This window comes from Amblyomma mixtum, chromosome 3, assembly GCF_055824585.1.
Source record: "Amblyomma mixtum isolate Tamu chromosome 3, ASM5582458v1, whole genome shotgun sequence".
Lineage (NCBI taxonomy): Eukaryota > Metazoa > Arthropoda > Arachnida > Ixodida > Ixodidae > Amblyomma > Amblyomma mixtum.
The window spans coordinates 193,133,169-193,158,748 of NC_143014.1; the positions used below are offsets into that span (position 1 = coordinate 193,133,169).

The following is a 25,580-nucleotide window of genomic DNA, read 5'->3' on the forward strand; positions in this document are numbered from 1 at the left end:
CTATGTCAGTGCATATAAATAATCACCATGGGTAGGCTGTAGAATAACAGCTCAGTCACCACAGCTTTATGCTGACACACTGTGCTTATGGCAGCAAGGCCATGACGACAACAAACGACGACAAAGCAGTGAGCAAGGTCATCCTGTGGAACCATGACCACCCACTTGGGACAGTTTAGTCATGTAATAAGTCACAGAAAAAAAATGCAACACCAAGACTCTCTCACTGTGTCTATTAACACGTGTAGCACCCCAGCTTTGTGTGAAGACATGCACACACTTTCCCCTCCCCTCAGGCCGTCCCCCGAGGGTACTCTTTCTGTGCTTCCCCAGAACAGATGTTTCCTCGCAACCTGGCGTTGCATTAAAGACACTTGTACCAAATATTTTATTCATTACAATAAAGTTGCATGAATGCAACATGTTCATGTCTCAGCAGTTCCATGTAATCATACCTTCTGGCATGTCCTGGCATGACTGTGGAGCCGCCTGCGGATAACATGTCCCCATAGCATTTCGCTGTCCGGAACGGTGCAAAATTGGTTCACAGTCACTTGTGAAAGGAGTTCTTGTTCCTGCCTGAAATACTTCTTGCCAGGTTTCTTTAGGCTGCTGACATGATGGTTGCGAACCTGATCTGACCATGGTCTCAAAACACTGGAGTGTAGCTCCAATGATTGTAAGCTTTCAAGTTCTGATGGCATCTAGCCCCGTCAAAGTGACCCCCTCCTGAGCCACATAGAGAAAGACCTGTGCTGTTCTCTCTCTGAATGTTGCGGTTGCTATAAAACAGCCGACAACCTTGATCGGGCGTTCAGAATAATCAAGTAACGTTACAGGAGCTACTTGAAACAAGTGGTAGGTCCTGCGCATGCTACTTAGCAATCAAAGTACCAGTATTTCTACCCACCGTCAGTGCGTTTTATTGTATGTACGTACTATACTCATTGGTAGCACCTGGGGGTCATTCGGGTACTTGGCAGCTGTGTGCATGAGCTGTTTAGACGTTCTGAAAAACCAAAACTGCAAAAGTTTTGTACAGCTGGGCTGCACCACTCCACTCTTATTCAGGTAGCGCAGCATATCTGAAAGAAAAACCTTAGATAACATACTAGTTTGTTTGGCAATTTGATGCAGCCAAGCATAGGCTATGTGAGCCTGGGAGTTTTCTGTAGGGGAGAGTGGGGAGGGGTGCACCCGTCACTGTGTCGCCCGGGTGAAGGTGAAAAGTCCGGGAGCATTTTCATACTTTTTAATTGCACTGACTGAATGCAATGCAAGGAAATTGTGAAACATTAGAGTGTATAGGGTGGTTTTGGATCACAGTTGTGGGATTTGTGTGGTAAAGTTAGCTATTTCTGACTTTACAGAATGTAATTTTGTGTACCCTGAACAAGTTTTGTTTATTTAAATAAGCTACCACAGCCACAATTTTCGTGCAAAGCTGTGGTGAGGCCATCTTGCGAGAGTGCATTTTCTTGGGGGAAAGCTCTCTTGCTGGTGTGGAAAAGGCAGGGCACCATCATGCCTATGCTGGCGCAGATCTCTGCATTGTGCGCGTGTCGCATGCCGAGCATTGCCCCTGCAGACTAAAAGCCGTGTATGCTTAAGTGCACCCGCTCATGGACTTCAGGCTTAGAAACTCCGGGGCCACATTTTCATCATATGCTGTGTTGCAACACACGTTACTGCAGTGCAGAAATGGCCAGGTTTCGGTGCTGCGCACATTGCCTGCAGTGTATGGAAGGGCGCGTGGCGTACCTGCTTGTGGCGTTGGTATAACAGCTATGCTGCAGAAGGAGCTGCAGAGACGCACGGCTACCCTGGCACCTTCAAAGCACTCAAGAGTAGCATGAAAAGCAAAAAGCAGTAGAAAACACACAAATAGCAGCAACTATGCGATACAGTGAGAAAAAAAGAGACGCGGGAAAAAGAAAACTACACCGGTGCCATTTTCAAGTGGGATAACATAAGCTTATTTCATTCTCTGTCTTCTGCTCACTTTGTGCATAGTGCTATAAATGCTCTGTTTCCAATTATCTGCTGTCTGAAAGGTTGTTATATTCATTGTTTTCATGTAACATGTTTGGACATACCTGCCATGCTCACACACCTTTAGGGGCACTTCTGTTAAGACTAACAGATTTTCTGGTCCCTTCAAGTTCATCGTAAACGGAGTCTACTAGTCAAACACAAAAGAACCTATAATTATACTATCAGTTAACTACTTCTGTTTTCAAATGCAGGATTTCTGTTCCGTATTTTCTTGCAGTTCATTTGATAAAGCTAGGCATTGCCTTTACTGTAGAAGGCAGTTTTCAATATTTATTATTTATTTACTCGTACTACGCTCTTAAAGAGACCAAGCAGGTGGGCGTGTTTGTACAAACATTTTCTTTTCATTAACAAAAGAATACATACAGTGAAACCTTGTTATAGCGAACAAGTAAAAAAATTGTAAAATAGTTCGCTATTGCTGAAATTCGTAATACAAAATTTTGTCAGAAACGCGCGCAGTAGCGGCGCAATTTAGTCATTGAAGGGACAGCATTTCTGGCGATCCTTACTAGAGAAACGGTGAGATGTTCTCCCAGGTTTTGGCGGCGTTTCGAAGGCGCTCGCGGCTATTCCAAAGACCGCAAAAAAAACCAAGCGCCAGTTAGGCTAGCTTCTCCGCACAGCACCGCAAACGCAGGTTAAGCGCTGGTTACTGTGGCTTCTCCGCATTACAGTTGTGTCGCGTGGAAAGCGGTACGTCAGAGCAAAAGCTATCGCCGTTTTCACCATCTCCGCGACAGCCGATATGAACGCAGGATTGTTACTGCAAGTTTACAACCACCATTGCTGCTTCCATGGCGCTGTCGACGGATGCCAGGGGCGTGAACGCGTGATGACTGCCGGAATGCAACCCTACACGCCGCTGTTGGCGAGTGCGGGGTGAAAGTGCAAACCTTGGCGCAAACGCTTGCCGCATCACCACTAGGCACTTGTGCTGTGCGGCCAAGCCTGCCGCCTGCCATCCAAACGAGCACAGCTTGGCGCCGGAAAGTTTAATATATCGTTTGATGGCCAACCGCGTTCGATATAGAAAGGAGAAATTGCATACATTTTTCAAAAATATTTACGAAGAGTTTGATATAGCCAATAATTCGTAATATCCGTGTTCATTATATCGAGGTTTCTATATGCTCTTGTGCTAGGCGTATGCAATAGAAAAATGGAGAAAAAGAATAGAAATGAACAAGTAGGCATTTCAGCTTTGCAAAATGATGGCCTTCATGTAATCAGAACAAAAATGCTCTTGTATAGGCAGCCTCACAAAGTAAGGATAACTGGGAGAAAAGGTGGAAAAAACAACATTGAAGATTTAGATGCAAAATGCATGAGTAGCACCTGGTCAAAATCGTCACTGGAAAAAATCGTCGAGGGGAGACCATTCCGTTGTGTAACTGTATGAGGAAAAACAAATTTTTAGAGAAGTTAGTGTGGGCTTGGAAAGAGCAAGTTGTGAGCATGATAGTGCCTAGATGCGCATGGCAGGTAAGGTTGAATATATGTTCGTCCGTTTAAACTTCAGTGACTTGTTATACATCGTGAAAAGAAATTTAAGTCATGCTGCAGTTCTTGATTCTAAGGTAGGGATATGGTTGTCGGCCATTAGATGTGACGAGGAATCAGCAGACCTAAACTTGAAATTGAACCACACTGCCTCTGAACGAGGGGAAGCAGTTTGTTAAAAGAAAACCAACAGCTATAAGCAAAACACTTCAATTTATTGTTAGTGATTAAACATTTGAAGAAACTTAAAGATTAGGCAAATCATGTAAACAGTTTAGTGGCAGCATGTCAACTCCACTGTTTTGCTGGTTTGCTTCAAGTGCATTAATCTGGTCAGCTGGCTGGAAGCAGTGCTTGCCGGTGAGTGTGTAAAACTTCTGCAGCCTTGTTTAAGAAGTACAGTCTTAGCAAAAAGTAATCTGGCTGCATGGTTTGCATCTCAGTCCCATGGTAGAACACCGTGCCACCCTTCAAGCTCTAAATCTCTGTAAAGCTGGTGCTGGTTTGCTTCGAGTGCATTAATTTGGTCAGCTGGCTGAGAGAGGAGAACCCTTGTTCTCACTTTTCAAGACCTTTTTAACTTTAGGCAATTGGTAAGGGCTCTACTATATGAATGAGAAGCAAATCAATGAAGCTTCGTTACTCTTGGCAAAGACTGTACATGGACCTTAGTGCTTCAGTTGCACCATGTGGGCAGGGGAGCGACTTTATTTTTGTTCCCTTTCTTTGCCCACTAAAAGGTACGTAATTATAAGTAGCATGTTGTGCCTTGGGCAGAGCAGGCTGGGGACTTTTAATTTTTTTTTTTAAGGTACCTTAACATCGTTCTCATTGATTCTTTTGAGATATGCCTTGTCACCTTTTTCATTGTGTTCCTCGTTCTCTCGACTATGTGTTGCAGTCACGTTCCTTTAGAACACTGCACTGTCACTGTGTAGTGAAGTGACAGTGTAGGCACTGTGTAGGCAAAAGACGACATTCCTTTGTCACCTAATCAGGAAATTTATACTTGGGTAGCAAACGACTCTAGCCAACTCTTCTACTCATTGTGGTGCAGTGACCTGCTTATGATACTTTCTCAAGACACTTGTAGGAGTTGGGCAACAGTGACTCACTTTGGTTTGAATTGATGATCTTGAAGTTAACAATTTTTTTTTTCCGTATCTTTTAGAGGTAACACATAATTGGTGGCCTTGCTGGGCCACCATACTCAAGGCATTCTTTACTGACATAACTTATGTTAGATGTCGACGCCTTTGTTCTGCTAGAATGTGGAGTATATGCATTGTTAACTTACCATGGCTGTCTTTCACTGGAAGGCTTTTCTGACTAAAGATCTAGCTTTTCACCATTTTGCTTTCAATGTAGATTTCAAGCTATGCTCGATTGGCAGATTGGCTTCTTTTCAGTAACTCAATGTGATGTCAGCTAGTGACACACATGTAATATGGGTGAACAAAAATATGCAGCCATAGTAATGCAGTGACAAAATACTTCAGCTGCCAAGCTTAAATTTGCAATTTCACTTCTTGGCTGCAACAGTCACATTTTCATGTTGCAAAAATTGCTTGTGTGCTCAGACTACTAGGCAAACCTCATAGGCCTTCAGTTTTACCAAGATGAATTTTTCAGAATCTTTTTTTTGTCTGTTATGTATCATGATTTCTAGGCAAGAGTAGTACTGCCTTTCCTTTTTTTAGCTTTCATGTCCTCTGCTGCTTTCATTATATCCCCTGCAAGAGAAGGTGCTTGGAGTGCCATGACACCATAGACCTGAGCACATATGGGCTCAGCTCACCCATGCTTAGCCATGTGAATCTTTTAGCACTGTCTGGAGAAAAGGGGATTGTGGAGGTTGAGGCAATGCTGAGTGCTTAGACCGTTACGGCCCCTCGGCTGAGGCAACACACCACTTTTACTTTTGCTTCTCATAAATGGCGCCCCCAAGCTGACCTGATGGGGAAATCTGCAGTTGCCTTTTTCCATCCTGCTCTCAAATATTTTGTTTTCCTGTCTTTCTAGCAGCTTTCATGTCTCCTGCTCACTTGCCTTAGTCCTGTTCTGCAGGCTAGGTGTTGACCCTGTGTGGCAGAACCAACCTTGATATTGTCATATTTAGTTCTAGCAGTTGCGAATAGTGGCATGGCCAGGCTTGCTTTCAAGTTCCTCTCCAATTGTTTGGCTCTGCGGTAGGCAACTGGAATCCCTTCTGAGCAGTAAATGTTACAGGGACTCTCTCTCCTCCACTCTCAGATTGCCTGCCTAAGTACCATCGCACCAATGCAATGTCACAGTTTCTTTTTAAAATTTAGGAAACCTTTCATCATTACCTCAAAGTGCACAACAAACTGACAGAGAAGGCAGCCAGAGCCCGTTTGCCTTTCTCAGTAACAAAACGCCTGACTTGGTTATAACATAACGGAGCTGTCGAGTGATGACCTCCCGATGGAAATCCTCTAGAAGCTACAACTGGAAAATTTTTTACCCTTGTGTATTTTGAAGTACTGCTTCCAGTAATGCCGCACAGGCTACTCCACACTGCTTGCGGCTTAATTTCAGAAGACTTCACTCACCTCACTGAAATTGAAACGTTGGAAGGATGTAGGGAACAAAATGCAAGAAATATGCATCGCTTTGATTTACACACAAAACATCTCATACTTTCGGTTTGAGCTTACTGATGGACTATGTGGCTGTAAGGTGAAAAGAAACTCGGGTCCGGGGCTATACGCCAAAACCCCACCGCTGTTCAGAGTTCCAGAAGTATGACCATGGTTTCAAAAACTGCTCAGGAAGACCATCCTGTGCAAAGCTGGCTGCATTTCAACATCCTTCCAAGTTGCGACGCCACACTGCACAGTCTTAACTGCAATGGTGAACATCCTGCTCACTCGGTCAAGCCTGGACTGGAAAAGAAGAATATATGACACTAAAAGTAAAGGAAAACATCTCGCGAAGCTGAAAAGCGGCTGTCACTTGCACAGCCTATTTTACTGCGGTGCAAAGAGACGTGGCACTACTACGGCTTTGATGACTGCGCAGGTCATGCACAGTGATCTGGTCATTTGCACTCCTGGCATCTCCTCTGCCATCTTACAACCCTGCAACTCTGCCATCTCCAATGACTGTAGTCCATGAGGAGTTCCCATATGAGAGGAGGTCGCACAGGCATTTACTCGTTTCTGGTGTGCGGATCATCGTCAGCAGTATTATTCAACCTTCCTGGGACAGTGTGGCATTTTATATTGAATTGAAAAGAAATTGAATTGAAAAGAATTGAATTGAAAATAAATTGAAATTATATTGAATTGAAAGGGCCGCCGCGGTGGCTCAGTGGCTATGGTGCTCGGCTGCTGTCCCAAAAGACGCGGGTTCGATCCCGGCCGCGGCGGCTGAATTTCTTTGGAGGAGAAATTCGAGGCCCGTGTACTGTGCGATGTCAGTGCACGTTAAAGAACCCCAGGTGGTCGAAATTTCCGGAGCCCTCCACTACGGCGTCTCTCATAGCCTTAGTCGCTTTGGGACGTTAAACCCCATAAAACCAAACCGAAAAGAAAGGGCCCGGATCACAGGTTTGAAAACAGATCTTGCCTGGTTCCTTTCCTGTGACGCACACATTACCCATAAAACAGACTACTTGTGGTGCATTTAAACTGCAGAAGGCACTACCATAGCGAAAATTCTAATAGTGGAACTAATAGCCCGTTTGCTTATCGACTACTAATATGTACTTAGTTTAATGAGAAATGAAAGTAGAAAGTCTGATTGGCCATCAGATTTCCTGACACTGGGAAACAGCATCTGCATGGCCAGCGTCGTGACAGAAATCTCCGTAAGAAGTATGCATACACTAATGTTGCAGTATCACTAGGAAACACCGAGCATAAAACCCCCGCACTTGCCATGTATAAAGAGGCAGCCTTCACTGGGTTTATATTGCTGCTCTGAACAGCGCTTCCATATGTGCTGGTGGTGAGTTGAGAAAAGCTTTCTAAATAAATATCGCGACTGTATATTCGTCATGCATCATGTAAAACAGCTGGCTTGCCTGCAACATTGTGTTAATTGAAGATCCAGTTAATATCAACCAAAGGGTGGCTGGTTGACCTCTTAAATATACTTGATATTTTTAGATGTTGCCTGATGACTAGAAGCCAGATTGTTAGGCACTACAAAAATACAGTGTTCTGCAACTTTATTATAACCGCTTTGAAAAATTCTCCCGTCCCAACCGGAGCTCGTTTTTGGAGAAACCGCGCACAAAGCTTGGTTATTTTTGTACCGTTTGTTGCGTAGTGACCGCGCGTGATGCAAAACCAGAACCTGCCAGAACCATCTGTGACAAGATCGAGGGCGTGAAAGCCGCCAACGTCGAGTACGAGTTTCCGCCGAAGGGTAGTGGTGGCGCCATCTGGCATCGCTGAAGGAATGCGCCGCGACCGAAAAGTGCCGAAGCGCGCGGCTAGCTTTGAATGCGCCGTTCGGGCCATGTCGTCTGCTTTAGCGCGTCGAATATTTTTCGGCCAACGCATATTAAAAAGTATCGCAAACAATTAAGTGACTTGACGGTGATTTACCAACAGAAGATATATTGTTAGCTTTCTCGTCAAGTGTTTCTGTCGTCTGCTTTCACCAATCCCGTTGTGTGTCTTGCTTCTGTCACTTCTTACCTGCCTCATAATCGACCCGGTTTCTTCAGATTTGCGGCTCCATTCCGAAACTGCCTAACGAGACGGTAGTCGACGGGGAAACTTCAACTTTAACTGCTTGCGGACATAGCGCTTGGAGCCAGACTGTATCAACCGCAGTAGTGCCTGCACTTTCTCCTTCGCGGTGTAAATCAACATAATGCCGCTCTACACACCACAGCAGAAAGAAGCAAGGACGTCAGAGACAGCAGGACAGGATAATAAAATTAATCGCCACAAACCAGAATGCAAACTTAAAAACACTGCTCAATACTTCGCGAAGTCTTCTGTTTGCGTAGAGAGAGCCGCGAAAGCAGACGACAGAAAGACTTGACGAGAAAGCTAACAATATATCTTCTGTTGGTAAATCGCCGTCAAGTCACTTAATTGTTTGCGATTCTTTTTAAAATGCGTTGGCCGAAAAATATTCGACGTGCTAAAGCAGACGACATGGCCCGAGCGGCGCATTCAAAGCTAGCCGCGCGCTTTGGCACTTTTCGGTCGCGGCGCTTTTCTTCAGCGATGCCAGATGGCACCACCACTACCCTTCAGCTATGACTCCCTCAATCTCGTCACAGGTTGTTCTGGTTTCGCATGACGCGCGGCCAAACCTGGTAAGTACCATGGTAAGTACAACAAAGGGGACAACAGCTTTGTGAGCGGTTTTACAGCAAACGAGCCTCCAGTTAAGGCAGGAGAATTTTTCAAACCGGTCCCGATAAGGTATGGAAATAGATTTAATGCCCAGTGTACCTCTCCCTTCGTCCTTTCCAACTATCCCCTCACCTCTTTCATTTCACTGCTACACACTGCCTGCTATCCTTCATTTCCGCTGCCCCAATCCAGGTGCTTCCAGTAGCGCTAGCAGATGCCGGGGCCAGCAGTAATCTTTTCCTTCCATTTGTCATGTTTATTAAAACTACTTAATTACTCCTACTCTTGATAAAGTTGCAGAACACTGTACATTTTAGGCGCCAAAAACGGGTGGTTAAAAGCGCATTTGAAGCACCGAATGGGGAAAAAATATACACTGCAAGAGAGCATCATTCTCAGCGACTCCAAAATGGCTATCAATAATTTCGCAAAAGGGCGAATTATAAACACCTCCCTTAGAATCCTTAACGCCATCAAATTCTTACCAAATTATTCCGAACTGATATGGGTCCCAGCCCATTCGGGGAATTCGGGGAACGAGGCAGCCCACAATAAAGCCCGAGGTTTCGTCGACCGGGCAGTGGATGAGACTGGCTCCCTGAATTTCGCGAAGGACTCCATGATCACATATCATGATCTCACCAATCATTTTAAACTAGAGAGGAGAATTTTCCCCCCTCCGGACAAAAGCCTGACTAAAGAACAAGAGGTTACGTGGCGTCGTCTACAGACGAGATCGATACGTACCCCATCACTCGCGCACATTTATCCGGATTTATACAACCCAAACTCTAAACACTGTGGCCAACGAGCCCACTACGATCACATCCTGTGGGACTGCAAAACAGAGCCACCTCTGGGTGATATAGTTACCGCTCCTTCTCTCGAGCGGTGGGAGACCGTGCTGGCTATAGCTCTGTCCCCAGAGCGCAAGTTTTGGCGATGGAGTGGGCTGACAAAGTCGTCGAGGGCTATGTACTCTCGACCACTTAACGCGACCTCTTACCAAGCTCTTTCCGGCGAATAAAATGTTTTACAATCAAGGCATTGTAAATTTTAGCAGAAGTTCGAATGATTTCAGGCCTAAGCATCTGCGCACAATATCTGCCGCAAAAAAATAGGGGTGATGACTTGGGATCGTCAAATGGCGAAAACCTTAGGGGCAGCTTTATGACAAACGATTATGAGCATATATGACAAACGATTCACATGCTTCAGCAGGGCAGATGAGGCAGTCACTTTCTGGCGCGAGAAATATTTGGAGGAATTAACGGATGTACCAGCACTTTTAGAAACACTTTTGACGTGACTGCAACAAGGAATAAAATGCAAATACATTGTTGAAACTCCCGATGTACTTATTAAAATATGAGCTGGTCTATGTTACGCACTGGAAAATATGCCTGCCATGCTGAAAAAACTACAAGCGACCAATAAACGCATTGACAGGAGGCCGTATACATATAAATTACTGCAATAATAATTTTTTTTTTTTAATATCAGGCATATGAGCTTATAGCGTGCCATCGTGGTCCGGCTGCAGAAGACTGGATTTCGTGGCTGCTCAACTGAATGCCGACGGCCCGCTGTCCCGTTCCCGCCTGGCTGAGTGGGTCCTGCCAAATATATTTGTGGACACCCGACAACGACTTGTGTCTGTGATTCATCTCCACAAGCTCAATATATTAATTCAAATAGCAATTATCTATCTTGCACAGTTTTGCACAATTATCTATTTCGCACATATATTTTGCAGTTCTGCACAGTTTTGCAACTTCTCTATTTTGCACAGGAAAATGGTTGTTCCTCAATTTGCGGTTCATTTTGTTGGTAATTTTATGCAGCGGGCGTTGATACAGTGTTCAGCCGGCTGCTGACGTCACTTGCGCGACATGACGTCGTATGCCAGGTTTCGCGCGAAAGCCCGGTACCCCGTGCCCACCGTGCCCGGTACCGCTGGTCGCCACGAGATGCGAAAGGAGGAATGTTTAAAAATGTATTGTAAATCATCCGTTCGCTTTTGAAGTCTCGTACGCGGCATTAACTGTCGGTGGCCTGCACTCTACATAATGCAAGCATTTTATAGCGAACCACGAACGCCCTGTTCAGGGACCCTTTAAAGGACACTTAAAAGGAACACAGCGGTTCCTCTTGCCCACGCAAACACGGACACTGTACCTTTTCACCTTTAGCATACCGTGTACCGCGTTACCGTTTCCGGGGTACCGGTAGTTCATATGTAGAATGCCTTCGCAGTTGTCCGCCGGCGCGCTGTGTGCAGTTGCCGCAGGTGATGGATCATTAGTATTATTTTCTAATCACTACTGCAGTGCCTGACACTTCATCTGCATTAAAGGATTCCTTCCACCTTCGTAGATTTCTGTTGACACCACGCACGCGTGTAAGCGAATGTGTCATTTGAGCACAGATCGCAAGACAAGCAAGATGCGTCCGCGCTTTTAGGCAATTACGGCACCGCTTCGGTCATCACAAAACTGCCCACCGGTGGGCATAATCGGCGCACGGTGCAGTCGCCAGGCACCCCCCCTCTCCTGCCCGGGCGCAACGGGTGTGAACAGCAACAGCACGCGGAGAGACAAAGCGCGCAGCACTCAAACACGATTAGCCAAAGCTCCACGGTGGCGTCGTGCTTGATCAACGCCTCCGAATTCCGCCGCTAGGGGAAGAGCGCGGCTCTATCGTCACGCAGGCAAACTTTAGGTTGGGGTCCTGTCGTCTCTTGTAGCCATAGTAGTTTCGTATGACGTTCGGGTCGAGGTTAATGCCTGAAGGAAGAGCATGTAATGCAAAACAACTAACACTGTCGTAAGTACACAGCTAATAAGAGCGTATTCAGAATACTTTTACAACTATCGAGATGTCGGATAAACTCTTAGAAAAAAGGTAGTAGTACTTACTAACTTTTACTGACTTACTAACTGCTTGTCACTTATGTTACTACCCTGTTAGTAACTGCAGTAAGTAACGGGAAGGTTAGTAACAGTTACTAACCCATTGAGTTAGTGACGGCTGCTACCTGCAGTTAGTAACGGGAAGCTATAGTAGGATACAACTTATAAAAACAGCAGTTGCTAACAATGGGCCGCGGTCCGCGGCGTCTTGTATTACTCCGCTGGCGAATCGCAACTGTAAACGAAAACAGTTTTTTAATGCTTGACTATATCAAACAATCCACGTATCAGAACTGTAGAGCTCGTAACTTTTTTCTGGTGCTAAGCTTCTTGTTTACATAACAAGAAACGTTTCAGCCGCAGACTACTTTTTCGTCGTGGAGGAATTCAGCGCGCGGAGGCTGAATGTGGGCGGAGCTTCACTGCAGACTTAAGTTGTATCCGACTATAGTAGTATTTACTAAGAAAATGAACAGAAACTCGCATATGTTGCTAGATTCACCGTACGGTGTGCTGGCATGGCTTGTCAAATCCATGCGACTCGAAAAATAAAAAAAAGCTTCACAGTCAATTTCACTAACTCCGGAATCCAGACAGAGCTATCAGAGCGTGCTGGCCGTAATGTGAATCACACACTTAATCACACACACAGGTTTAAGCTTATCGCGCATTACATGTACAAATTATGCGAGGTGATGGCATCAACAACCTTACCGTACACACACAAAGGTTCAGAATGCAGGAAAAGCACACATCAGAAAGAGCCACACTCGCGCACTGCGCGTGCACATGTAGGGAAATCTTTCTCACTCTTATACACTCCGTAAATCAGACTCATTTACGGGCTAGTGGCTGTTACCGGTTGAGCTAAGATACCAGCGTGAATTAGGAATTTGAGATTGTAGAAACAGCTTAGTCTACCTAACCATATGCCCCTGCAGAAATGTTCAATTACAAAACCAATTTATTGGCAAGACATTCTGTATCAGTTTATATTCTTTGACTTTATTTTAGGGTTAAAGGAACGGTTACTAACTAGGCAGTAACTAGCCACCATAGTTAGTAAAAAGGTAGCAAGGGCTACTTTTACTAGCTATACCTTGAAGAGGGTAGTAAAGAGCTGATATAAAGTAGTAAAACGAAGTCAGAGTTAGTAACTGCTGGACTTACTACCTTTTTACTAACTTTTTTTTCAAGAGTGTTCGACGACTCCGGCGAAAACAAAGCTTAGCCCTTGCTGAAGGCATGGGCGTTGACGCCAGCACAAGGCCACCTTCACGGCTGCGGCGGAAGAAACGACAATTGAGCTATAAAGGTGACGAGGAAGCAACTAATGGAGAAAAAAAAAACATTCAAGATAAATTTATTCTATGAAATGATAGACACTATAAAGATATCAGTTGAGGAAAACTTTATGCAGCTGGAGCAGCACGTGAATCTCCGGGGTTTCCATTACGACTTCTCAAAACTTCCAGAAAAAGCACCCCCATTGTGCTCTCAAGGACAAATAAAGTGCTGACATTATATCTATATGTAGCCTGCGGCCCACTGGTTGCAGCAACGTTCTTCAGTTTATATTAAATCATAGCCTCGACGATAGCTTCCTGAACACATGGGTGGCACTTAGGATACTTCGTGCACTGCACGCCCGTTTCCGTGGCGACAACGGAGAGAATTTCTCTAAATTAAAACTGATAAAGGCTTATCTAAGATAGGCTATGGCAGAGGCGGGACATTCATCTGTGGCAATTTGATACTGAAAACAAATTTGCATCTACCATCGACATGTCGGAAGCAGTAGCTCAATTCGTAATTTGCTACTGAAAACAAATTTGCATCTACCATCGACATGTCGGAAGCAGTAGCTCAATTCGTAATTTGCTACTGAAAACAAATTTGCATCTACCATCGACATGTCGGAAGCAGTAGCTCAATTCGTAACGTTAAGGGCCCGCAAGGTTCCGTTCTGATATTGCAGTTACGTTTTCCTTCCGCTTGTTTCCCATGTTTAACAGTCATATCACAGAACAGCTTAAAAGTCTCATCCTTGTTTGAAAGACTTAAAAACCTTTTATTTTTTATATATTGCAAGCTTGTATTTCGTTATTTCTTTTTGAATAGAATTTTTGTCATTTCTACGTCCGTAGTATCATTCAACTGATTTTTTCCGCTTCTTAATTAGCGCACAATCACTATGACAATCAATATCACCACAGCACACAAAAACGAACGCGGACGGACAAAAAGGTACCAAAGAGACACCACAACGCGCAGCACGCAGCAGTAGTTGAAGCAGCGCTTTGTGGTGACTTTTTGCGCATTTGCGCATCCGTGTTCTCGTTTTTGTGCGCTGTGGTGACGTGAAGTATGTGGAACCAACTAACCCGGCAATTCGTTTGGAACACTATCTTGCTCGCTCTATAAATGATGACCTCGATAATTTTTCTTTGGACCGCAACCTATAATTTTATATTTTTTACAATTTAGTCAAAACTGCTAGCAGCATCAGAAATATGTTTCACGCACTGGGTCCCAAAACTTTTCCCCGTGTTCTTATATTTAAAAAAAAAAAACAAAAACAGGAGAGGGAGCTGCTTCGTGAGCACATGGCTTGCGAAGGCTGGCCGCGTAACGTCACTCTCCCTCCTGAGTTTTTTTTCCTTCTTGCTCACGTGACCAAACTGTTCACTACACGCCACAGCCAGCGTTCGGTTGATGAAAGAGAAGCCTTGTCGAGAAGAAATGCAGTCATGAGCTATTTAGCGGTCGTAGACGAATATCACGAAGTAATGCATGCATATTGATTTTATAACGCATCATTTCAAAGAAAAAAACACCAAGCAAAAATTAGGTGTCGAAGTCTTTTAAAGGGCAAAGCCGGGTGTTTTTGAACATTTTGAGTTGATAATTCCTTCGCATTCTTTAGAGTCCCTTCTCTACGGTGCAAAAAAACAAACAAACCGTTTTTCAAAATACCGAATATAACAATTTTAAAACAGCAAAACCTAGGAAATAGAAACTGGGTTCCGTCCAAACTATGACGTTACAACATACCAACCTATGACGTCACGGTAATGTCTCAAAACTTATCGTGCGCGCGTTAATTGGCTAAGCTTGAGATGGTAAGCGAGAGCATGGGTCATTACTTGTCTGAACTGACCAAAATCAAGCGTGAAGTTTTATCCTTCAGCAAATGCAGAGCGAATATCAGCGAGCGTGCCAACCTGTGAGGTTACGCACGCAAGGTTGCCCGTAGTTAGTCGCCCGGAGTGAAGCCACGAAATGAAAACATTTAAAATTAATTTGCACTGCATTAAGACGTCGTCCGGCTGTGAAATTTGGCACAAATGACCAAGAAACTGCGGTCAACTTAACCTGAAAGTTTCACTAAAATCCCTGTGGGTACAAAAAACGCCGGAGTTGCCCTTTCTTGCACGTTTAGAAGTGAGATGCGGATGCAGGAATACCGTGAAACGAGAGGATCTGGGAGCAAATAAGCTGAAGAATAGGGATAACCGTAAATGGACAATTTTGAATGTTATTTGTACGCGAGGACAGAACGCTGGATCCGAATGGAGGAAAACTGATAGAAAATTTTGTATGAAATATACCGAGAAGAGATAGAATGAGCAAAAACTTAAACAGACAAAAAGACTATTTACTGCAGGTAAATGTGACGAAAGAGGCTCCATCTCTGCACTAATATCTCAGGGGAAGATTTAATTAAATGCATTGCGCAGTTGTGGGGACTCGCCCCGCTCCGTCCCTTCGTGGTTTGCTTCCCCGCGATGCGTCTTCTCTAATGGCCTTGACTCACTAGGAAGGGCGCCCGCATCGCAGCGACACTAGCGCCACAGACGCCATGATTACTGCGGGCGCGGGAGACAGCTCTCCCTCATATTGGTCAACAGCACTTAAACAAACGCACGCAATGCGTTGGTTGGTTGGTTTATTGGGGTTTAACGTCCCAAAGCGACTATGACGGGGGGCTATGACGGGGTGCCGTAGTGGAGGGCTCCGGAAATTTCAACCACCAGGGGTTCTTTAACGTGCACTGACATTCTCCTCCAAAGAAATTCAACCGCCGCGGCCGGGATCGAACCCGCGTCTTTCGGGTCAGCAGCCGAGCACCATAACCACTGAGCCATCGCGGCGGACGCAATGCAAAACACGACGACATAGGCGCTTTGTGTTTTGTGTTCTGTCCGTGTGTCTAAGCGCTGTTGACAAATATGATGCAACACCAAATAGCCCGACAGCTTGTCTTATTGAAGCTCTCTCTCACTCTCCGACCTCGGGACCTCATCGCGTTCAGACGTTTCGCTGCGTCGCTCTCCTCTCCGCTAGGGGGGCGAGGCCCCGTGGGAACATTTCTCGCAAGCTTGTCCCATCCGGCATCAGGGCTTCACCCCTGCCCTAGAGTGGGCGAACTTTTGCTCGCAACTTTGCTGGTGAGTCGGACGTCCGCGATTCCTCAGTGTATTTTGTTGCTGGCTGGCGTTATTGTTGTTGTAACAATAAATTCCTTTCTGTGTCAGCTCGTGTTGTTCCTTTGTTCCAAAAGAGCTCGGCCCGTCGTGACCGGCGTGTGCTCGGTAGCACGCGCGATCACGGTGTGGGGTCGGCGGTTTGAACTGTGTCAGCCGCGGTTTATTTATTTATTTATTTTTATTAAAATCACTGCAGGCTCCTCCTGGAGTCCAATCAGGAGCGGTCAATGAAACGTATACCAAAACACGAATACAAACAGGCAAAGAACAAAAACCTTGCATTCACTCTTTTCAAACAGGCAATAAAATCCACTACATGCTTGCAGACAACGGCACTCTGTGGCAGCCTATTCCAATGGGAAACAATATTAGGAAAAAATATTTAAATGAATCTGTAAAAGCCCGGTACTCTTCCAAAAGTTTTCGGCGGCTAACGCGAGTGCTTGCTCGTGATATACTGGTGAGATAGCGGGCCTTGTCAACCAGCGTTTTATTATTAAATACGGTATATAAGAACTTCATCCTGTGTTCTGTGTGTCTTAAAGATGCACTAAAGAGGAATCTGAACTCGTATTTTTACCGCAGGAACTCGATCTACACTTCCCGATTCTTAAAAACTTCGAATTATTCTCCTATGCGGCCGATTTCCGAAATTTAAATCGTCCTAAACGTCCCGGCTCCCGCCTTTTTTTGAACTCGCCGCAGACGATAGGATGAGTCAGCCAGCCTTTCAGCCAGTCCCATGGCGGCTTGCCGCTCTGCCATCGGCGAAGTTATACTTAGCGATCGCCGAAAGCAATGACTCCATGTGTATTTTTATTTTCGTGGGCCTAATTTGCAGCTATGTAGTCTCCGAATGGATCTATTTATTCAAAATAAAAGCCAAAGCGAAGCCGCCACGCGACTGCCTGAAAGGCTCTCCACGCGTTAATTGACTCCTGACCCCTTCAGCAGTGAGTTAAAAAACAAACAAACGGGAGCCGGGACGTTTAATCCGATCGTTTAATCGGCTGCACAGGACAATAATTCGAAGCTTTTAAGAATGCTTGGAACGTGTAGATCGAGTTTCCGCGGTAAAAAGACGAGTTGAGATTCCTCTTTAGTGCACCTTTAATCGGAGGGTCTCAAGGTCCAGTATATTAATCACGTCTGTTACGGTGTCTGTTCTTCTGCAGTGGTTACAAATGAAGCAAACGGTCATTCTCGGCATTTTTCCAGTGTGTCTATGTTTGTTTTGCTATAAGGGTCCCATAAGCTTGACGCATGCTCCAAATTAGGTCTAACCAGTGCTTTATGCGCAGTATATGTCACGTGTGTTGGGGCTGTCGACAATTTCCTTCGAACCCTCCTTAGGGCCTTACATGCGGTGTAGCATATATGTTATCGATATATTGGCTCTGGCTTAAAGTTGGTATTATTTTTATTCCTAGGTATTTCAAAGCTGGTACCTCTTTGTAATGGTTGCTTCGTGATTAATACGCGAAGAACAGAACATTTTTGGATATTTAACGCGATTTCCCACCAGCTCTGAATATTGCTAAGATTCGTATTAAGCTAAAATTCGTATTAAGGAGTTCTTGATCATGTGGTGACCTGACCGCTGTGTACATAGCACAGTCATCTGCAAAAAGTTTAACAATGACGCCATGGTCTGTCACTGTCCCAATATCATTGATGTAAATAAGGAATAAGACCTGTCCCAGGACAGAACCCTGGGGTACACCTGATGTCACTGGAAGGATGCAGGAAAGCTATTATTAACTTGAACATATTGTGCGTGTTTCTAGGATTTGCCATTACAAAATCAATGATTGTGCTATTTATGCCAAAGTTATAAAGCTACTGTATGAGTTTTTTTTTTGTGGCTAAGTCAAACAACAGTGCATCGATTTGACGTCTGTCGTTAATTGCAACAAAAAATTCGCGGCAAATAGTTAACTGTGTAACAGTGGACAACCAGCACCGAAAGCCGTGCTGAGCATCTGGCAACAAGTTGCTTTCTTCTACATACTGAACCAATTCTCTGCAAACGATGTGTTCCAGTAGCTTAGAATTAGCCGCAGTTAAAGATATAGGGCGGTAATTGGATACCATTGAGCGATAACTTGATTTAAAAATACTTAATTTTCAGTTGATTCAAAAGCACAGAGAATGTATTTTCCCCCTATTCTAACCCCGCACAGTAATCCAAAAGGTGAAACGGGTTTTAAAAGACATATACAGAAAAGTCCCATAGCCTTGCCTTTGTGGCTTGTCCACAGCTTGCTCACATGATCCACTTCATTCAGGTGCTAGCACGGGCAGCATTTGTCTTGATTTGGTCCTTAGCTGTAGATATGGCAGGGCGAAAATAGGCCTCCTGACTGCAGCAAAATAACTAGCATGGAAGGTAGTAATTGAAACAGGAACAGGTGCAGCAATGTCTACTTCGTAAAAATGGCGACGTGCAAACTCCTACTGGTCAGTGAATGTGTCGTTGCCTCTTAGAGCAACTGTTGACATCTACCCATGGTTCTCACTAGTGGCAAGGCGAGCATACGTGCAAATCGCCTTCACAGAACTAATGGGGCGAGCGCGTCACAATGCCCGTAAACCTTGTGGCGCATCTTATTCGATGTTTATTAATGGTGAGGCTGAGATATTCTCATACGCAGAGTGGCCGTGGTTGGTGAAAGGCAGATGTACCTGGAGGTCACTGCGAGAAGCTATTGGTGTCATAAGTCAAGGTGAGGATCTGTTAGGAAAGGCAAGAAAGAAAGAAGATTTAGGAAGAAGTGAGCAATGAAAGTTTTTTCATTGCTCGCACGATGTTGCTGGGCATATTCAGAAAGGGGTCCCAGAGCCACCCCCAGAGCTAAATACCGTAGGTGGGACCCTTATTAGTACTAACAAAAAACATATAAGTGAAAAAATAGCAGTCGCAGCATGAAAAACGATGGAAAAGTGGAAAAAATTGACAGTGATTAGATAAGAAAACAAAATTGGCAATAAAGTAGCCGAAAATAATTACGAGCTAGAAGAAGACAACACAAATTATTTAAACAGGCGTAGTGAACTACATTCTTTAACTTAATTTGTAAACGTATAACGAACTAAGTTGTGCTAACGGTAGTTGTCTGTTAGCCGTAGTTAGTCTGAATAAGGTAATGAGTAATTATTCATATATGCGGAACGTGTGTGTTTGAGGTGAGGAAGTTGGCTATGGGTGGGTAAAGTGGACGGCAACTTCTTGTTGTGAACGTTGAATATTAAAATGCCAAGATAATATTGAATTGAATCATAAATGGAATACATTCTATTTAGCGAGTTTTATCGATGCACAGCACGTAAAGCTTGATTTTGAATAAATTGGAGAGATGATAAATGCGTAATGCAAGTGTTACTCCAACATGTGATGCAGCAATTGATATATCTGTGAATGAAGGCGTAGTAGAGCAAGATCAACGTATGTACAGTCAGGCCGGAATGAAACGCGAACAGAGCATGTCAAGAAAACTAAATATTTTACCTGCCTACTTTCAGCTGAGGTGTACAACTAGCCTGATTCACGTGTCTGGGTAAAGGGCCTACTGGTTTGGTTTTGTGGGGTTTAACGTCCCAAAGCGACTAAGGCTATGAGAGACGCCGTAGTGAAGGGCTCCGGAAATTTCGACCACCTGGGGTTCTTTAACGTGCACTGACATCGCACAGTACACGGGCCTCTAGAATTTCTCCTCCAAAGAAATTCTAGCCGCCGCGGCCGGGATCGAACCCGCGTCTTTTGGGTCAGCAGCCGAGCACCATAGCCACTGAGCCACCGCGGCGGCATAAAGGGCCTACTGAAATGCATAATCGAAAATAGGTTGTAAAGGAATACCTCGCTGCAAAGCAGAAATGTATGACATATGCGTGTTCGCGTTTCATTCCGGCCTGACTGTACCTTAAAGTAAGGTCGGCCTATGATTAGTATTCTAATTCCATAGGGTGCTTGTTTTTGTAAAAAAAAAAAAAATAATGTGCCCTAGAAATTTGAAGTGTTTATCAGTTATGACGCCGAGGAAAACTTTTATCGACAGGTGGGATGACAGTAGAATTTATAAAAAAATAGATGTGTAAATAAAAAGAAAACGAAGCTTGATTTTAGCGTATTAATGTGAAGCAAATTAGTGCGGCACCACTCTACATTTCAAGACGCGCCATTGATGATGTTGTTGATAATCTAAACATTTATCACTGCACAAACTAGTGGTGTCATCACCATATAAAATACATTAACTGTTAAGGCATTTAGGGAGGTCATTTATGTATACCGGGTGTTTTGTAGCTGTTTACGGATTGTTAATTTAAACCTTGCGAGAAATATGTCGGTGCGGTGTGCAGTTGGATTGTACAGCAGGGCGGACATTGTGTACGTGATAGAGATCAGTGATTAAACGATTAATTAAATGAACTAAAGTTAACTAATCAACTTTTTAAATTTTGATTTTAGGGCCCAACTTTATAATATAAAATTTAAGGCCGTCAACATAAAAGCTGGGTTCAGTTTTAAAATTTTCTAAATCGGCAATGCATTTCGAAATATTTAACGCCAAAAACACGCATTTTTTTAGCTCGGAAAGTTAGCATCCCGCAGTGCACTTTTTAAAAAGGTGTCACTCGCTTTTCCAATACAGCAAATACGGAAGCCGGTTGATGCGCTCTGATGGAAAAAAAGCGTTGTTTGTCCATGCACAACGGCGCTGCTATGGCGCAGCTGCGGGTAGTAATCTGTTTTCTTCGTCGTAGAACTCGTTCGTGCAGCTTGGCGTTTGTCGAATGTGAACGAATATTTAGCCACAGGCAGTATGTGCGATAGGTCGTGAGGTTTACCACAAAAGTCGGAGGTGTATAAGCTCCTCGGCAGGGCAGTTCCCACGCGTCGACGGGTTTTATAGCTGCCGAAGCAACAAAACCAGCAATCCAAAGTCACAGCGATACTCTAAAGTTAAAGCGCTATTAAGTTTTAAACTGATCTCCAACGAATACTTTGATTTCACAATGTATTTGTAACGGACGGCGCTTATCTACGAGAAAAAGCGAATACCATGCATATTTTCTGCCCACTTATTTTAGCATTGTCGCTTTCTCTTCGCCTTCGTAGCATTTTTTTCTTTCTTTGCATCGCTCGTGAGTTACGTCACATCGCTCGCGGATCGCTGCCCGCCGACCAACCGCCGCGCCTACTCCTCTGACCGTTGGGACCCGGCGGCGTCACCTCTGCTTCCTCTGTGCCCTTCGATCACCTCGCAACGAGACCGGAGCCATGGACCGGGTGCTGACCATCGCCTCGCTGCTGACCATAAGGTTTCCGTCGCTGGCCCAGATGGAAGCCAGGCGAAGGCGCGCCAATGAAGAAGACTACGACTCGGACGTGCCACCAGAAGTGGTAAGCCCCGACTTCTTCCGACAACCATCGGATATCTCATTGACGCGGTGCTCCCTGTTGGTCGCCCAGCGGGTGTTTAACTACGGACGGCGAAGCTCGGAATGTGTCTCGCCTCTTACATCGGGAGTCCCAGCTGTGTTAAGTCACTCTGCACGGATCAAAGATCGTAGCTGTCTGAACATAGGCAAGACTGGCTTTCACAGTTAAAAAAGGGCAGGTGAACGCAATGTTCAACCCATTCACGCGCACGCTTCATTTTCCTGCCACAGCACATATGTTCGGCCTAATTAATTCAAATTCAAATTCTTTATTTCTGCCTTGTAAAGACAGAGACAGCGGAGGCGCAGAAAAAGCTTTGAGAGACAGCTTGACTAAGTCGCAGCCTCCTTTCGCTTGGCAGCAGCTTGACAGCAGTTTTAGGACAAAAGGCAGTTGCACAGCGTGATAACAGGTATACAATAATGAGCCGGTACAAGAGAGAAGGAAACAATATTATACAATAGTGACAAAATATTCCCATTGGGTAACCACAGGTACTGGCAGAAAAGGAAAAAAAAAAGACACAAAACAAAAATCCTACATGCTAGCATACAGAGCACGCAAAGATCTGTTTGACGAACTTAAAAGGTCAAAATTATTATATACATACGCATTTAGCAGGGAAGGAAGAGGGAGCTGCAGGCGTTCTCTACCTGAATTTAATCGTGGGGTCGGGACTATCCATGTCTCAGCATACCTTGTTGTGTAGCTTGCATCTCGGGTATGTAGTTTAGCAAGTTTACGTACGGGATTTACATTTCTACGTGTTTCGAGTTTAAACCGGACACTCAAGCGATATTTATACAAGTTTTAGCACATCGCTTTGTAGAAAGAGATCTGTGCTTGGCGAGTCCCAGTGGACATTTTAAACATGGCGAAGAAACCTTTTCTGAAAAATGTAGATACGCTGAAGACAGCTAACCGTAGCTGTGTCCCACACTAGGTGGCAGTAGAGCGGGCCATCGTTAAATGCGAGCCGCATGGACAGATAGGGACGAAGCAAAAACAACTGCATATAGCCGATTGACGTACACCCATCACTGCCCATCACTACCCGATATATAACCATTTATTTCAATGCCATTCATGACTGCCGCTGCGGTGGCTCAGTGGTTATGACACTCGGCTGCTGACCCGCAATACGCGGGTTCGATCCCGGCCGTGGCACCCGAATTTCGATGGAGGAGAAATTACAGAGGCCCGTGCTCTGTGCGACGTGAGTGCATGTAGAAGAACATCAGGTGGTCTAGATTTCCGGTGCCCTCCACTACGGCGTCCCTCACAGCCTGAGTCGCTTTGGGGCGCTAAGTGCACATAAAACCAAAAGCAGCCATCCATTACTGCTCACATGGCTAGATTGCAATCTAGCGGCTGAGCTGTCTCTGCGTTCAAGACCAAAATGCAGATCGAAATTTTTCAATAAATGATTAATCTAAAAACTTTTGGTAACCTATCCTTACTTTCCGTAGGTTTTGCCTAGGCCTGTTTCATTTTCTGAACGAACAAACGTAGCGTTTAAACAGGACACAGAAAGATGAGGACAGGACGGGGCTACAACTTACAACTGAATGAAATCGATAAACGAAACACACATCCCTTCTCGAGCAAAGACACGCATGCGCAAACTTGAAAGAATGACAAAACTGTGATAATCTAGAAAAATGCGGTAAAAGAAAAAGAGACGAAAAGGCGAGAAATAGCCACCGGTCATGAAGACTGTTTATAAACATTAAGTGCGTCTTAGAAAGTTCCTTTCTTTTTCCATTAGATAAATAGATGGTGTGCTAATGCACGTGTCATTACCGCGTTGTGATATTTCATGAGCTTCCAAGATTTCCCTCGCCAATTGATCTTTACCCCTTCCTAAAATCTTCGTGCGGTTCAAAGAGGGAAAGCAACCTGGGCAGCTCTTGCAATGCTTTGGCAAGTGCTCATCAGTTTGCTGACGAAGCGAAGATGCGTGTTCACTCAGCCTCACGTTTAGGCATCTGCCCGTCTGCCCAATGTACACAATTTCGCAGCGTAGAGGGATCTGATAAACAATATCTGTGGCGCATGAGACGTGCGGCTTCTTGTGTTTTGTGCTACACCCTGGTCGGCGCTCCTCAAGTCATGTCCGCACAAAGTTGGTAGTAGTTTTGACAACCAGGTTCAAAGACTTAAATAAGCAGGCTTTCCTGGCGATGTTCTTGTGGCTGTCGCAGAAACTCTAAAGAAAAAGTTGCACAAAGAAAGAGAACACATCCAGTTATCTAAGATAAATGTACCGGGAGAACAGAAAAGGAAGTTTGAAGTTATGCCCTATGTACAAAGGCTCTCGCACAACTTGAAGAGGGTGGCAGCAAAATTTGGTATTGATGTGGTATTTTCAGCTCCCCTCAAGCTTGCAAAGCTTTGCGCTCTGGCAGATCATGAGAGCGTCAAAGGCTCTCGCACAACTTGAAGAGAGTGGCAGCAAAATTTGGTATTGATGTGGTATTTTCAGCTCCTCTCAAGCTTGCAAAGCTTTGCGCTCTGGCAGATCATGACAGCGTCAAGAATTCAGGTTGTAGCACAAAACACAAGAAGCCGCGCGTCTCATGCGCCACAGATATTGTTTATCAGATCCCTCTACGCTGCGAAATTGTGTACATTGGGCAGACGGGCAGATGCCTAAACGTGAGGCTGAGTGAACACGCATCTTCGCTTCGTCAGCAAACTGATGAGCACTTGCCAAAGCATTGCAAGAGCTGCCCAGGTTGCTTTCCCCCTTTGAACTGCACGAAGATTTTAGGAAGGGGTAAAGATCAATTGGCGAGGGAAATCTTGGAAGCTCATGAAATATCACAACGCGGTAGTGACACGTGCATTAGCACACCATCTATTTATCTAATGGAAAAAGAAAGGAACTTTCTAAGACGCACTTAATGTTTATAAACAGTCTTCATGACCGGTGGCTATTTCTCGCCTTTTCGTCTCTTTTTCTTTTACCGCATTTTTCTAGATTATCACAGTTTTGTCATTCTTTCAAGTTTGCGCATGCGTGTCTTTGCTCGAGAAGGGATGTGTGTTTCGTTTATCGATTTCATTCAGTTGTAAGTTGTAGCCCCGTCCTGTCCTCATCTTTCTGTGTCCTGTTTAAACGCTACGTTTGTTCGTTCAGATTATGTATGACCAACTGGCCCCACAGTGTACTGTTTCATTTTTTTTCTTTTGAGCTTTATAATTACTGGCTATATACAAAGGAGTGAATAGTTTCACTTTTTGTTCCGCCAGTTGATTGTATTCCACTATTTTTAGTTCAGATGCTCTTGTTGAACATTTCTGCGAGCTTCGGTGCGCACAAGGGTGCAAACAAGGGTGCGCTGAGTGACCGACCCGCTTTCTTCACCCTGCAGCAGCGCCACATGTCGGACCAGAGGCGTCGCCTGCGGAACATTCGGCCGGCAGGGGAAGACACCATACACATCTGCTGGCACTGCGAATTAAACTTCCACCTACCTAGCCGCCTCATAGCCCACCAGATTTTCAAGCATGACTTTGGCGACGAGCCCCGGGGCACTAAAGTGCCATGTCCGATGTGCTACCGAAAGTGCCGTAATGAGACCATTATGGCCTTGCACTTGGGAAAACACATCGGCGAGAGGCGGTGCTTCAAGTGCGGTGCTGAGTTCGCGAGCGCCACCTCCGCCATTGCCCACAGGCGTCTCCACCGCACGGGCGGTCGTTTCCAGTGCGGCTTTTGCAGAAAGCTCTTCGCCCACAAGAGCGACCGCGATGACCACTGCCGGCGGGAGCACCTGCGCCAGCCGATGGGTCTGCGCTCTGGGAGCAGCCGGTAGGCCAGCGAAGGCAG

General features: G+C 45.0%; 1 protein-coding gene across 1 annotated transcript; it reads left to right on the forward strand.

Annotated features, from left to right (window-relative positions):
• Positions 1 to 20,970: 20,970 nt before the first annotated feature.
• LOC149353123 (zinc finger protein 711-like) lies at positions 20,971 to 25,566 on the forward strand. The gene is made up of 2 exons (XM_089575761.1): positions 20,971 to 21,706; positions 25,123 to 25,566. The coding sequence occupies exons 1-2, from the start codon at positions 21,584 to 21,586 to the stop codon at positions 25,564 to 25,566; spliced, it is 567 nt and encodes a 188-aa protein (XP_089431887.1). The 5' UTR covers positions 20,971 to 21,583.
• Positions 25,567 to 25,580: the final 14 nt, after the last annotated feature.

Excerpts from the sequence above, each read along its gene's own strand:
- LOC149353123 (XM_089575761.1), top strand. The coding sequence starts at position 21,584 with ATGGACCGGGTGCTGACCATCGCCTCGCTGCTGACCATAAGGTTTCCG. Across the intron at positions 21,707-25,122 it reads CGGACGTGCCACCAGAAGTG|CAGCGCCACATGTCGGACCA; the intron begins GTAAGCCCCGAC and ends TTCACCCTGCAG.